Below are 16,182 nucleotides of genomic sequence, written 5' to 3' on the forward strand. Positions count from 1 at the left end.
CGTCCAGCATAAGGAACACATGAGGATGAGAAGTAGTTGTGGTAGAGGTCCTTTGTGGACCTGGGATCTCCCCAACTGAAATACAGGAGGTGCGGAAACTGTGAAGTAGGTTTTATTAATGGTATTGTGACTTTATTGCCGTTTGTTTGATCATAACGATGTGAGGCCAAAGGAGGGCCTGATTCTGTTGTGTGAGAGGAGTTTAGTTGGTGGTGTGTGTGAGACGAGTAGCAGGATTGTGGGTGTGGGGCAGGGTGGGGCATTGGTAGCAGGAGGGCAAGGGTGTGGTTAACCAAAATTTTGTGTAACGGTGGTAGAGGGGCGGTTGCAATGGAGCTGGCAACCCAATTGAAGTATATAGGTAAAGCTCTTCATTTATACAGAGAAACTATTCTTAAATATCATAAATAATGATTAACATAGACCAACAGGGGGATGTATAAACCATGGTTGGAACAGGGAATGAATAATAAGAACATGTTGAGCCATATGTATATGTTTTTAGCAGCAACATATAGAGGGCAGAAGTTGAAAAACAGAAAGAAAGTGTTAGAGTTGTGGAAAATGGTGGAAGACATTGAAGATGATACCATTGATAACCCTAAGATGGCGAGTGAGCTGCCCACTACCTGTGCCCTGACCTCTACTACACGGACCGGCCAAGCAGTCCAATTCCTCCCACCCCGGTGTTCCCTACAGAAACAGGCCAGTCCACTGGGGTAGGATGCTATCCCACCGGTGCTGCATCAGGATATACAAATTAGACTTACATACCCTTGCCCGCTACTGCTCCCTCATCACCCACACTGGCTCAGAATCAGAACCAACCCAATTCCATAGCTTCTACACCCATTAGAGCTAGAGCACAAGGAGAAACAGATAGGAGGCCACAGAAGGAGCTGATGGAAGCACTGAGAAAGGGATAGGAAGAAATAGCAAGGTTGAAGTTTGATAGAGAGATGGACAGTGGGCACCTGTTGTGACAGATGAATGGAGAGTGGGAGACATTTTGTTTAGAATTGATATTACCACGATTAAGGATGTGCATATTGAGAAAGAGAGGGAGGAGAAAAGGAGAAGGGATGCAGACAGTTTGGATTATGGGACGTATGGTACGATGATGACTTTGACCGGATACAGTAGACGAGTTGGAAGATGAAGAAGAGCCACCCGCAATTCACAGCGGGTTGAGAGTTTGTGGGGACCTAGGTTGAGAAATAAGTACGGCTGTATGGCAGTGGTGAAAAAATCACTGGCGTGGAAGAAGAAAGAGACCAAGACAGTGGGGACGCAGTTCCCATTTATGCGTAAGGGACCGAGGAGGGAACAGTACATACCATGGGCCCACATGGACAAAAATAATCAATAACGGCACCCCCCTCTCTTACTGCTGCAGCGGGTAAGTGGATATATGCCTTTGAGACAAAGACAGCCAGTACTACCTTAGCGGTAGGAGACTTTAAGTGTTTGTTTGTTGCAATATTGGGGGATTAGGCAGATGACATTTGGGTTAAGGCAGGGTCCCCAGGAGTGAAATTAGTGGATGGTAGCCATGTTCGAGCACATTTTAATGACATCAGGCCCAAATTGGTGGTGGCATTGCAGCATACATATCCATATACGCCAGACCTGCAGTTGATAATGCAGCAGAAAATGCAAGATGATGAAGACCTTGCTCACTACATTTAGCAAATTCATGAGATGTGGAGGGCAGAAACGTGAGATTCATGGGACCAGGTGATTCCATTCTTTTACTTTGTAGTGAAAAGGGGCCCCATCAAGGAAATACAGAAGACTTTTAACAAGATAGTGGGGATGGAAGCTAAGGGGTTTGCCGAAATACAGTTCATTATTGTACACCATTGTAAACAGTTAAAAGAAAAAGAAAAGGAAACGGCTCAGAGAGCACAAATAGACGAAGCAAAACTGGTGCAGAACAAGTTAGCAAAGGTTGCATTGGAAGGAGCAGTAATGGTGGGCAGTGCAGACAGAAGGTCAAGCAGAGCCCAGAGTAATTCAGGAAGACATACGAGCAGCACCTGGGTGGGGAGGTGAATACGATTGGAACAGTTGGTACCGCCTCAATACCAAGGAGGGTTTACAGGAGGGTATAAGTGGGGGAATGGGGAGCAGGACAGTGTCGGCCATGTGTCTCTTTTCAAGAGAATGCAGAAGCAGACAAGTGATTGCATTCACGCAGCAGCAGGCATACCCATACCCTCCCGCCCCATACCCGTGGCCTTACGTACAAGTAACCCGGGCAGTTCCATATGGTGCACCACTGCCCCCAGCCCCGCATGCTGCCCCACTGTCATTTGTGCAGTTGTTACGCTCACCTGGCTCCCACAGGGGCGTTGATCGGAAATGGACAGCTTGCGGTTTCCACCCACGTGACGCGTAGTGCTGAGATGACGGACTGGACTGGCCCACCTAATCTCGTCTGCTTGACCCGAAGAAGTATTCTCCTGAAAGTGGAGAAAGGGAATTAGCCACCCGTGGATTTGAGTGATACCCCCCACTGTTCTCCCCTCTAATCACCTCCGATGTTTCCTTTTATATTCTCACCCTAGGTTTTTAAAAGATGAGCTCTCCATCCTGCGTAGAATGCAGGGGCGCGTGGATAACCAGTTACTTCACTGGTCCGAAGGAATTGGAGAGTTTCAGAACAATATTGACTCTGAGGTTCCTGGCGAGGAGCCGTAAGTATATAGTTCGTAAGAGTTCAAAATGTCTGACTTTCACTCTTGTCCGATTCCTTGCAGCTTTCAGCTTGACCCTAGAGAAGATTGCCTCGTGCGGCTGGTAAAGTTCAGGTAAGAGTCTGTATTATCCAACACTGTCCGGTAAATGACACCTGTATGTAATCTGTTGCTTTCTCCCTTATTACAGATGCAGAGTGAGAAATTATGGCGTTTCGAGGAATAATACCTCCGGCGGTAAAATCAGGTAAGTCTATTAAGGTGAAAGGGATTCCCTTGGTTTGTTCTTTCGGCTCACCTGGCTGTCCTTTTGTTACCCTTAGGTGCCGGAGTTCGGTGAAGATGAATGGAGGCTGTGCCGGCCCATGGAGATGAAGAATGCCTCCGGCGGTAAAATCAGGTAAGTTTATTGTGGTGACTAATATTGCCTTATTATTCTCTCGGCTCACCTTGCTGTTCTTTATTCCCCTTAGGTGTCGGAGTTCGCCGAAGAAATGATGAAGACAGAGGTGGATCGTGGAGGTGCTGCGAAGACTGGTGAGTATAGCGCGGCGCTGCAGCAGCCGATGCGACGCGCATCAAATAACGTCTTTCTTCCTATTCAAAGACGCGATGGATCCAGAATCAGGTGAGGAAATAAGTATTGTTCTTGTTCTAACCTTTTTCCTTCTTTCTCCCTTTTTTCTAGGAGCTCCAGACTCGAGGCGGGCATGGCAGAAGACTGGATGCTGGCTTGCAGGCACGGTGAGCGTTACGCTGCAGGATGCAGAATAACGCAAAGCGTGAGCTGCTCTTCGGGCGTGGTTAAATAGCCTTCAAAGTAGTCCCAGGTAAGAAGTTCCCAAGACCCCACCCGAGTAAGAAAATAGTCCCTGAAATAAAGTAGTCCCCCTTCAGTCTTCATATTGGCTTGAATGCTGAGCAGCATGGTCTGCATGAGGTAAGTGAAAGCAACTGAGCCTGGCACCTATGGTGCCAGGACTGACCCCTTCTATGAGCCTGGTGCCTGAGGTGCCAGGTTTGTACCCAGATAGCCCCTAGCCGGAGCTGCTGGGTTTTTCCCAAGTATCTGGATGCCTGCTCCCGGGATAGATGGGCCGGGTCCGGATGCCTGGGAGTCGGAATCATGACAGCACTCCCCCCCAAGGCCCCTCCCAAGGTCGTTCTTCCTCTTGGCCCTGGTTTGTCTGGGAAGTTCCGATGGAATTTTTTCACCAGTCGGGGTGCATGAACGTGGTCACTAGGTTCCCAGGATCTTTCTTCTGGTCTGTAACCTTTCCAGTCAATTAAATAAAAAAGTCGTGAGTTAACTATCTTAGAGTCCAGGATATTTTTAACTTCAAATTCAGGTTCCCCATCAATTAGGATAGGATCAGGTGGATTGGTTAATCTTGTCCCGGGTTGGACTGGTTTCAGGAGTGAAACATGAAAGACGGGGTGAATTCGCATGTTAGAAGGTAGTTCCAGCTTAACGGCCACCGGGTTGATGATGGCCTTAATGGTGTAAGGTCCCAAATATCTAGGGTTACAGGTCTGAGTTCCTTTCAGGGGTATGTGTTTAGTAGCCAGCCAGACTTGATCTCCAATCTGGTATCGTGGAGCATCACTCATATGTTGGTCAGCATTTCTTTTGTATTTCTCTTTTGCTCTTTTTAAATGCTCTGTTGCTTCTTTGAAGGCTTGTGTAATAGAAGAGTGCAAATGATTCACCGTGGGCATTTCTAGGTGTTGGGGCAAATCGAGTTCAGAGGTTCGAGGGTGATGCCCATACATGGTAAAAAAGGGGCTTTGTCCATTTCCTGAGTGTATAGAATTGTTGCATGCGTATTCAGAAATCCACAAAATATCCTTCCAATTCCCTTCGGTTTGGTGTAGCATGCATGGTAGGTATTGTTCAAGAGTCTGGTTAGTCCTCTCTGTTTGACCATCGGTCTGGGGATGGTGACTGGTAGATAACCTCACCTCGATTTGCGCCAGTTGGCCGCAATTTTTCCAAAATTGTGAGATGAATTGACTACCTCCGTCTGAGACCAATACGAGGGGAATCCATGTAGTCGAACAATATTTTCAAGAAATTCCTTGGCTAAAATTGCAGCGGACGGTAATCCTTTAAAGGAATTAAGTGGGCCATCTTGGAAAAAAGATCTACTACAACAAGAATGGTGTTAAATCCACTACATGCAGGCAGATCAGTGATGAAGTTAAGAGACAAAGTGTGCCATGGCGTAGGTGGAACATCCAAAGGTTGTAAAAGACCAGCTGGTTTCTTCTTCTGGCTTTTGTTTTGGGCACAGATTCCACAAGATAGCACAAATGATTTAACGTCTTTTCGCCAGGTGGGCCACCAAAATTGCCTCTTAATTTTAGCTTCAGTTTTTGCGACCCCTGGATGTCCTTCAATCAGCGCACCATGATAGTTGGAGTTGACTAATTCCTGTAGCTCCTTGTGTGGTATGAATAGAAGACCTTGATATTACGGTAGTTCATTGATAACTGAATAATCTTGGCCTTTCTTTACCCAGTCCTGTAGGGCTGCTGGATTAAAACATTGCTTGATTTTTGAATGAATGTCTTCTAGAGTTTGTAGAGTAGTTATGCCAAGGATTCTTTCTTCTGAAATTATAGGTAAAGGTTCCAGGTTCGAGTATGCTTCTCCCATCCCTATGCGGAATAGGGCATCGGCCTTGCCATTTTTACAACCTGGTCGGTAAGTGATCACAAAATAGAATTCTGCAAAGAATAATGCCCATCTAAGTTGATGTGATGATTGGGCCTTGGCTGTCTTCAAATATTGCAAATTCCTGTGATCGGTGATTACAGTGATGGTATGCCTAGCGCCGAGAAGATAATGCCGCCAAGCCTTGAAAGCAGATTTGATGGCCAATAACTCTTTATCGGTAACCGCATAGTTTAATTCGGGTGCCGAGAATTTTCTTGACCAGAACGCTACTGGATGAAGTTGGCCGGTTTCCGGATCCTTCTGAGACAGGACAGCTCCCATGGCTAAACTGGATGCATCCATGTCAACTATGTATGGAAGCTCAGGGCGAGGATGCTTTAAAACAGGTGCAGACGTGAATTTCAGTTTTAGATCTTGGAAAGCTTTTTCAGCTTCTTCAGTCCACAAGAAGCGCTTGTTCTTTTTCAAAAGTGCTGTGATGGGATGTACAGTATGAGAGAATTCAGGGATAAATCTCCGGTAGAAATTAGCGAAGCAAAGCATGCTTTGAACTCCTTTAACTGAACTGGGTGATGGCCATTTGAGAATGGCATCCACTTTTCGAGAGTCCATTCAAACTTCTTTTGGGGTCAGTATAAATCCTAGAAATTCAACTTCTGTGGAATGAAAGACACATTTTTCCAACTTTGCATACAACTTGTGTTGGCGTAATTTTTCAAGGACTGCTCGAACGTGCTTAACATGGTCTGATCTTGAGGAGGAGTACACTAGAATGTTGTCTATGTAAACAACAGCACAGATGTCAATGAGTTCGCAAAAAACATCATTCATAAAATACTGGAAGGCTGCCGGTGCATTGCACAACCCGAAAGGCATCACCTGATATTCGAATAATCCGTACTTGGTGCGAAAGGCAGTCTTCCATTCATCGCCTTTCTTTACGCGTACCAGATGATATGCCCCTCGGAGATCTAACTTAGTATAGATACAAGCATCCTTAACTTGGTCCAGTAATTCGCTGATCAGAGGCAAAGGGTATTGTTTTTTTACCGTAATTTGGTTTAATGTGCGGTAATCTATACATGTTCTAAGGTCACCTTCCTTTTTAGGTACGAAGAACAGAGCTGAGGATGCAGGAGACTTGGATGGGCGATTGAAGCCGTTAGCAAGGTATTGATCGAGGTATTGTCGTAGGTGAAGGTTTTCAGGCTCCGTAAGGGCGTAGATTCTGCTGCATGTGGGTTGTGCACCGGGTACAAGATCGATCTGACAATCGTAAGATCTGTGAGGTGGTAAAGTGTTTCCTGTTCTTTCTGAAAAACATCCAGATATTCTTGATATTCCTGGGGTAACTGAACATCTGTAGTAGTTCTCTTGCAAAGAGATAGGTTCATCCTTGAAGCCAGTTCTTGATCCATATAGTTTCCTATGGCCCCGCTATCTATGTACGCTCTTACCTCGTGCATACGTGATGGCTGCCTAGGATCAATGAGGACCATTGGCACAATTAGGTGCGAAGTCTGAATGTCCTTCTTTAAGCTCGGCAAGCGGACCTCTATGCTTGACGGGCGTGGTCGTTTCCCAGATCAGACTCTGTTTCACTCCTGTCCGCAACTCCTACCACCTTTATGGGTGGTTTTACCGAGCAATCCTGTAGAAAATGTCCCAAGGTTCCACAGTACAGACACAAGTGCAACTGTCGTCTCTTTTCTCTTTCCTTCTGAGTTAAAGGTCTCCTAACCCCCCGATCTGCATGGGTTCCAGTGCATCCGTTCCTTTGGGGGTAACATTGGGTTTAACCAACACTAGATTCTCGAACTTAGCTCGATCCGCCTTTCTATTCTGAAGTCGGTGATCTATCTGGACCACTAAGTCTGTGTATTCAGCACAATCCTGAGGTGGGTTCACAACTTGAGCCAAAACATCTTTGAGTTCTCCACGCAGGTGACGATGGAATAATGTAATTCGCTTTACCTCAGGCCATCCTGTTTCCACCACCAACCTATTGAAGGTAGAGATGTAGGTTAGTAGATCCTGGTTACCCTGTCGCAGGGACAAAAGTTTGTTATCCAGGGCCTGTCCCTGTGAATGTTGGGCAAATAGTCTTTCCATGTTCAATTGAAAACCCTGAAAGTCACGAAGAAGAGGGTCGTCCTGGTTGACTAGAGGCATCGACCAATCGGCTGCGCTACCACTGAGATATGATAGTACGAAGGCTACTTTGGCTTGATCATTTGGAAAGGCTCCAGGTCTGCATAAAAAGTGCAGGCGGCATTGATTCATAAACACTGCAAACCTTTTGAGGTCCCCAGCAAAGCGTTCGGGTGGAGCTAAAGGAATAGTTCCTGGTAGGATTACTTGCACAGGGTTGCTTGATGAAACAGGAGTTGGGTTTCCCCCTAGTCCAGGCAGGGGTGTTTGTCCAGCCTGGCTTTGCAGCAATTGCCTAGCAAGGTCATCAGTTCGCACCTTTGACAAAATCAGTTCTCTCCTGAGCGCATTAGTTTCTTGGCGGGCAGAATGTACTTCAGCCCTTAGTTCCCCTAGTAATTGGGCCAGTTGGTCAGTTTCTGAGGTCTCCATAACGCCCGGATGGGATTTTGTGGGTAGGCTTCGTGTTCTGTTACGCTCACCTGGCTCCCACAGCGGTGTCGATCGGAACTGGACAGCTGCGGTTTCCACCCATGTGACGCGTAGTGCCGAGATGACAGATTGGACTGGCCCACCTAATCTCGTCTGCTTGACCCGTAGAAGTATTCTCCTGAAAGTGGAGAAAGGGAATTAGCCACCTGTGGATTTGAGTGATACCCCCCCCCACTGTTCTCCCCTCTAATCACCTCCGATGTTTCCTTTTATATTCTCACCTTAGGTTTTTAAAAGATGAGCTCTCCATCCTGCGTAGAATGCAGGGGCGCGTGGATAACCAGTTACTTCACTGGTCCGAAGGAATTGGAGAGTTCCAGAACAATATTGACTCTGAGGTTCCTGGTGAGGAGCCGTAAGTATATAGTTTGTAAGAGTTCAAAATGTCTGACTTTCACTCTTGTCCGATTCCTTGCAGCTTGCAGCTTGACCCTAGAGAAGATTGCCTCGTGCGGCTGGTAAAGTTCAGGTAAGAGTCTGTATTATCCAACACTGTCCGGTAAATGACACCTGTATGTAATCTGTTGCTTTCTCCCTTATTACAGGTGCAGAGTGAGAAATGATGGTGTTTTGAGGAATAATACCTCTGGCGGTAAAATCAGGTAAGTCTATTAAGGTGAAAGGGATTCCCTTTGTTTGTTCTTTCGGCTCACCTGGCTGTCCTTTTGTTCCCCTTAGGTGCCGGAATACGGCGTAGATGAATGGAGGCTGCGCCGGCCCGTGGAGATGAAGAATGCCTCCGGCTGTAAAATCAGGTAAGTCTATTGAGGTGACTAATATTGCCTTATTATTCTCTCGGCTCACCTTGCTGTTCTTTATTACCCTTAGGTGGCGGAGTTCGCCAAAAAAATGATGAAGACAGAGGTGGATCGTGGTGGTGCTGCGAAGACTGGTGAGTATAGCGCGGCGCTGCAGCAGGCGATGCGACGCGCATCAAATAACGTATTTCTTCCTATTCGAAAACGTGATGGATCCAGAATCAGGTGAGGAAATAAGTATTGTTCTTGTTCTAACCTTTTTCCTTCTTTCTCCCTTTTTTCTAGGAGCTCCAGACTCGAGGCGGGCGTGGCAGAAGACTGGATGCTGGCTTGCAGGCACGGTGAGCATTATGCTGCAGGATGCAGAATAACACGAAGCGTGAGCTGCTCTTCGGGCGTGGTTTAAATAGCCTTTAAAGTAGGCCCAGGTAAGAAGTTCCCAAGACCACACCCGAGTAAGAAAATAGTCCCTGAAATAAAGTAGTCCCCCTTCAGACTTCACATTGGCTTGAATGCTGAGCAGCATGGTCTGCATGAGGTAAGTGAAAGCAAATGAGCCTGGCGCCTATGGCGCCAGGACTGACCCCTTCTATGAGCCTACGGTGCCAGGACTGTACCCAGATAGCCCCTAGCCGGGGCTGCTGGGTTTTTCCCAAGTATCTGGATGCCTGCTCCCGGGACAGATGGACCTGGTCCGGATACCCGGGGGTAGGAATCATGACAGCAGCTGCCAGCCCTGCCAGGCTCTAGTGGTGCATGAACATTCATACATTACACCCAGGGCAGCAGCAGGGCCCCCAACTGCAGAGTAGTAATACAGTACCCAACGGCACAGTGACAAACTATCAAGGGGCCACTGTTGTTGGAGAGAAACCATTAGACTTTCTTGGAACAAACATATACCGAGATTAGGACAGCCCAAAGAGAGCCTTGGTCACTGCCAACCCAGAAGAGGAACTCTTACTGAGCATGGAGATAGGCAACAAACCATTCATTTTCGTGGTCGATAGAGGTGCCACAAAGTTGTGTATCAGTGAGGGAGTACTCCCTTTGTCTGGTGAAGTAATAGACATGCAGGGCTTTCTGGGGCAGTACAATTGGTTCAATTTACAATAGAGTTACCCAGTCAGGTAGGAGACAGATTATTACATGCTCCATCATTGTTTTCCACTGCAGCTCCAATCACTCCCATCAATTTAATACAATATGCTAAGTAAGCTCAACATGACCATCTCATTTACTGAAAGGGGAGTTGTGTGTTCGACTCCCGCAGGGACTCCCGGTTCTGTAACATTCCATTAAATAATTAAAAGATGCGGGATCAGAGACACTTGATCATAAGAGGCAGCATCAGGAAGAAGAAAAATTAACAATGGGGGAGGTTGGCATTCTGGCACCAAAAGTGGATGTGGAAGAAGGGACAGCTGTGAGGCTCTCTGAGTGCATACTTATAGAATGTTACCAATGTTTAATTACAGTTAATACATATTCTCATGTCTACAACTGCTTGCCTTGTGGACTCCACCTCTACGTGTCCTGCATAAACAATGACATGACATGTTTAACATATTTATGCTTTGTAGAGCATTTTTCAAAGTGACATAAAGAGGAATTGTGTTAGCAAAGATCAAACAAAGTGTCAGCAGAGAGCTGTGACTGAAACACCAAGACAATACTGGGAGAGATGCCCATGGTACTGATTATGCAATTTCTTTAAGGCAGGGATTAGAAGCCCTGCATTATCATGGGCCTGATGATTCACAGACTGTTTTCCAATAGGATTGCACCATTGAAAAAACACTTCTGTGAATCAGGCCCTGAGTCTTTTTTTTCTCCCTTTTGGAGAACTGTCTGATTTTGAAGCAGTGTTAGCTTCTGTCCAGTAAAGAGAAACAGTCTGGTTCATAGGTTGCAGACATGTGTTGGGAAGGAGGCAACCTCGCCCTACCCCCCCAGGTGCTTTAGAGTGAGGCGAGATGCATTTGAAGCACTATGATGTATCAGGGGCAGGGGGGACGGTGAAAGGAGCACCTCCCAATACAAAAGGACTCTACTCCAATATAACCAAATATAGTCTATCCACATAGTACAGCATAAGGCATGAGCAGCATTGTTATTTTTGTGAAGATATTAGTAACTACAGGTAGAAGGGAAGACCTGTGTGGTTGAAGCAGCATTGAGTACTCTAGACCCAAATTGTGAGACAAGAGAAATCCCCAGCCATGCCCAAGCTCCCATGAGCACAACCCACACCCACAACCGCCACAACCCCTATTTATTGTTCTAACAGTGTGGCAAAGATGTTTGAGAGGAATGTGACCTACAAGGCTGCAATCACAAACCGGCACCTGGTGTGTATGTTATCTCAGACTGGCCAAAGCATGACCTGCCCCATCCCTGGACAACCACGAGTTATAGTCCATATAACTGACTAAAATGTAAGATCTCTGAATTCCATGGCACTAGGTGCCATTTGACCACCAACCCCAAAGTAACATAACAAGTCCTGAGATGTTCAAAGAGGGCAGACAGGGCACATCATTGAAGCAACAAGTGTGTGTTTTGTATTGCAAGGTGCTGGGAGGAATACATTATAGTTCAAAATGAGGGTAGAGACCTTGGAGCCGGATGGCGCAGAATGGAGTGAGTGAAATTTGTGTGTGAAGGTTAGAGTGCCCCAGAACCTCCATGTGCCCATCCTAAGGCCTGCCAAGTGCACAGTATGAGTGATAAAGTAGTTGCATGGTAGGAGTATAATTATCAACTCTAGCAGAAATAAAAGTAAACAGACAGGCACTTTTAACTGGAAGATAAATGACGAATCGTTAGAGGTAAATAAAAAAGACCTATATTTGGGAATCCATATTACCGACTCACTTAAACCGATAGTGCTAGCCCAGGATGTTCTGGGGAAAGTCCAAAGAAAATATAGTTTCAAAAACGTTGTGTCCAACCATTGTGGTTATTCAATTGCAAGTATATAGTGCTAGTATTGTTTCATGTGCACTGTATGGATTAAAAGAATATACACACAAGAAACTCATCTCAGTTGCCAGGAAACAAGCCCATTGACTACCCATCAAAGAACACGTCATATTCAAAACATTGTCCATCACTCATAAATGCATCCACCACGCAGCACCACAATACCTTTCTCAGAGACTCACCAGACCACTCACAGAAAGATCTACTAGAACCCTGTACAGTAACCTACTCTCAGTGCCCAAGGTCACAAGAGCTTGGGTGGGAGGCTCCAGCTTCCCATTCAACGTTGCAGCCCAGTGGAATTCCCTGCCACCCAACTTCAGACGAATCCCATCAAACATAGGCTTCCGCAAAGAAATTAAAACATGACTGTTCATTTGAAATCTCCCAGTATCTACCCATAGGGCTCTGAATGCATTGAATTTGAATTGTCCTGCATGTAACGCTGCTTCTTATCCTAGTAACATTATCATGTGTATACTATGTCACCCATGTAACCTGCTCCAACATTGCTAGGCCTCATGTAACCAGTAAGCAATGTCGTAACTTGTAACTAAGCCACTCTCTTGTATCAGCACCTCAGTGCCCATGGGCTGCCAGTGTGCTTTATACATGCAAATAAATAAAAAATAAAAATAAAGTGTCTCTCGAAGTTAGAGGGCAGACTATTGCGACCTACTTTAGCCTATCTAAATCTACCCCGATTGAGGCCATAAGAAGTGAACTAAGTCACATGTCATTATAGACTTGGAAAAAACAGCTACAGCAATTCATTTGATGAAAATGCTTAATGAAAAAGAACTTGATTCCTCGATGTACTCAATCTTCTCAGAGGTACTAGAAAATAGCTAGCATAAAGAAATCCTTAAACCCTGGCTGAGGCATTCGTTCCTGTATGAGATAGACTTTAAGATAGAGTACCCTTTTAACTGAGGTGTCTTTGAGAAGGAAATTAAACAGAAGGTGCCAACCGGCAATAGAAACCACAATATGGCCGATTTGAGTAGGAAGTCCTCTTTCACAAATGATATAAAACAGAGTTTCACATAGGGAGCCCCTTTTAGATATATAATAAAGATGAATAACTATAAAGTTAAGAGGTTCCTACACCAACTGGGGTTAGAGCAGTTACCGACTTTGGAGCTTGTAGGTTCTTGGGACCAAATTCCCCAAAAGGAGCGCTTATGTTGGTTTTGCAAAACGAAAATCGAGATAGTAAGACATTCATTGACTAGCTGCTACACGCCCAAAGAACTATATAGTAGGGGATTCAAAGTTATAAGTCTAGATAATCTGCACAGTGACCACGTGTCAGCATTTGTATATTCGGGGGAAAACATGGTTTTTAAATAATAATACTTTTTACATGTGGATATTTTTAAAGAGGAGTATTAGCGAGCGTGTTTTGTATTCATGAATTCTATATTGAGACTAAGAAAGGTAGTTTTATGTGAGATCATGTATGGAGTGAATGTTTCTATTGTGATAAGATGTTCTCTGTGTAATGCAGTGTTTTAAGGTTATATTGTAACTATAAACACTATAGAAAAAAGTATGTACTGATGCATTTTACATTTTAAGATACATGTAATTTGTTTTAGATGCTGACATTTATTGTAGATTGCTGTGTATTATAATGTGGATTTATGTATTATATCGATTTAAGAGGTGATGATGTTGATTTCAAAGTCGAATTAGCAGGGGGGCTCCTGGTTCTTGCATTTCTAAGCTCTCCTCTGGATACAACAGAGTTCATTGTCTTGCTGTTACCTCTGTTGTCTCATTTATTTGTGGAATTCTTGTTTTAACCTGGCCTTTTCAAGCCCTCTTGCTCAGGGGAATGTTCCACAGGATGTCAAATAACATCTACTTGATTGTTTGTGTTTGGTTGTAAGGATATCACTTAAATCCTGCTGCTCTTGCATGATAACTTCACATCAGCCCATGACCATGTACTGCCATTCTGCCTGGAAATTGCTTTGCACACTTTGCCAGTAAAGGGTTTTGTGTTTCATGTGGCTACCAATTTTTTATTCAAACTTCCTTGTCTCAATAGACCAGAAATACCATGTGAGTTGTGATATAGCTTTTAACTGAACGTATTCAATTTAGCCTGACCTTGAGCATTTATTGCAATATCTAATTCAGCATGGCTATGGTTTCCAAATGTCAGGTTCTCTCTGCTAATCTAACTATATTCCATTCACTTGTGTGTAATTGTTATGTTTCAATGGGAAATAACATTTCTAGTAGTAAAGTTTATGGAGACTGTCAGTTTAGCCAGAGGAATTATACTGTGACTTGAAATAGTGGAACAGCGAAGTAAACCAAACCTCGTACCTCCCAGGCTGTTCAGGGTATTTTTGCTTGGTATACGATTCCAGGGTAGCGTAGACCTTTTCTCGGAGTGCCTCTACCTCTGTGGAATTGGATAGCCCTTTAGCATCTGAAAGGCAAGAGAGATCCGTTCATATACATTTTTCATCATAGCTGAAAACCAAATTTGCATTGATTCTATGTATAGCACATTTTAAATCAAGCCATTCATGCTATATGTGTATATATTTATTCATCATAAAATGCAATTCTAATTTCCCTATAACCCAATCATGGTTGCATCTTCAGTGAAAGGCAGGGCTCCGGTGTCTTCACATGTGCGGCGAGTGAACCTCTTCTTTTGACATATACATTAACAACATAGAAATGTGTTATTCTCAGGCATAAGGACAGGTCTAGTCATTTATTATTATTATTATTATTATTTTAATTCTTGTGATGCGCCAACATGCCCGTAGGCCTCAGGGCGCACATAAAACTGAACAAACAAACAAACACATATGGCAAAGAAGAAAGAGGTGTCAAAGAGTTATTCCAGATTGAAGTAGTGGGTTTTTACAGCACGTTTGATTGCAGTGTAGTCCTGAATCTGCCGCATCTGGGCTGGGAGTTTGTTCCATAGAAGGGGACCTTGAGCCTCAAGAGTGGTACCTCCAAATTTGGCTGTCCTGTATTTTGGATGCTTGAGAATAGTAGCAGAGGATGAACAAAGGTTCCTCGTGTTAGATTTAATGCTAATGCGGGCTGACAAATAAGTGGGGCTACAGAGGCTGAGGCATTTGTGGGTCGTGGTCAATATCTTGTGCGTTATCCGATGTTTAACGGGAAGCCAATGAAGTTTTTTCCTAAAGATGGAAATGTGTGTACGACGGGACTGATTGAAGATGTTACGAACAGCATTGTTCTGAGCCACTTGTAATGATTGGATATTGGAGGCTGTGGTGCCCGCTAGGAGGCTGTTGCAATAATCCAATCTAGAATTGATCAGAGCAGTGGACAGAAGGGCACAGTTTTCTTCCGAGATGAATGGTCAAATATAGCCTATTCTTTTATTTATAAGACCACAGCTAGATTTAATGCTGGAGACATGGGACTTCATAGAAAGTTCTTCGTCAAGAACGACGCCTAGGGTCTTGACTTTCTTCTGGACGAGAATGGTATTGTCGGCAATGTGGAAACTAGCATAGTTGGAGTCGAGTTTAGCCGGGGTGTTTTTAGATGCCACGATGAGGAGTTCAGTTTTTTTGTCGTTGAGGGCAAGTGAATTGCAGGCCATCCAATCTTGTATGGCTTTGTATATTTTATTGATGGTTACTGTATCGCTGCTACAGGCACCACTTAGCTGTATGACCAAATTTGTTGTTCTCAATTCCTCCCCAAAAATATAAAGCTGCATGAAGTTATGATTTTATGATGCAGTGTCATGGGAATTCAAAGAATCAACAAGGCTTCTCAACTTTGTTTCTGCAAAGTTGATATCAAGTGATAGCTGCTTAGTTGGCTGTGGAATTCATTCATTCATCACACTTAATTCCGAAGACCACTTATACTAGGCCCAGGGCCAGGATTCAAACCTGTGCTGCTCTGCGTTTTCTTACTTTCTGGGACAAAGGCTTTGTCCCTAAGCTATCCTCCCTCTCCTAAATACAACGAAAACGTTTAAACCATGAATACATTGACAAGTGCTGCCTAGCCAAATAAACCATCTGCAACAAAAAAGAATGCTTCCATGAGGAAATCAAGTAAGTGTTTTATTAGCTATTTTTAAATTATATAACTGTCTGCACTCTTGATATATTCTTGATTGATTCCAGACAAAGGGCCTCATTACGACCCAGGCGGTAAGTTACCGCCTGGGCCGTGACTTTACCACCATGGCGTAAACTATGTTTACGCCATGGTGGTTGGCGGATTTACCGCCCCATTCCAACCTTGGCGGGGCGGTAAATCCCCATTCACCCATTTACCCTTCCCCATTCCCATTTTGCCTCATAGGGCATAATGGGAGTGGGGAAGGCGTTAATTACGCCACCGTAAATTACGGTGGCGTAATTAACTCCATGGTCCCTTAGCGCCATGG

General features: G+C 44.6%; 1 protein-coding gene across 1 annotated transcript in view; it reads right to left on the minus strand.

The window, feature by feature from the left end:
- LOC138535309 (retinoic acid receptor RXR-gamma-like) overlaps nt 1-16,182 on the minus strand; it is a 1,109,202-nt gene that overhangs the window by 14,530 nt on the left and 1,078,490 nt on the right. Inside the window, exon 10 of the mRNA XM_069641285.1 lies at nt 14,106-14,211. Coding sequence (XP_069497386.1) covers nt 14,106-14,211 — 106 coding nt within the window. The remainder of the gene's footprint in view (nt 1-14,105; nt 14,212-16,182) is intronic.

Source organism: Ambystoma mexicanum, chromosome 1q, assembly GCF_040938575.1.
Source record: "Ambystoma mexicanum isolate Mex_15411 chromosome 1q, UKY_AmexF1_1, whole genome shotgun sequence".
NCBI lineage: Eukaryota > Metazoa > Chordata > Amphibia > Caudata > Ambystomatidae > Ambystoma > Ambystoma mexicanum.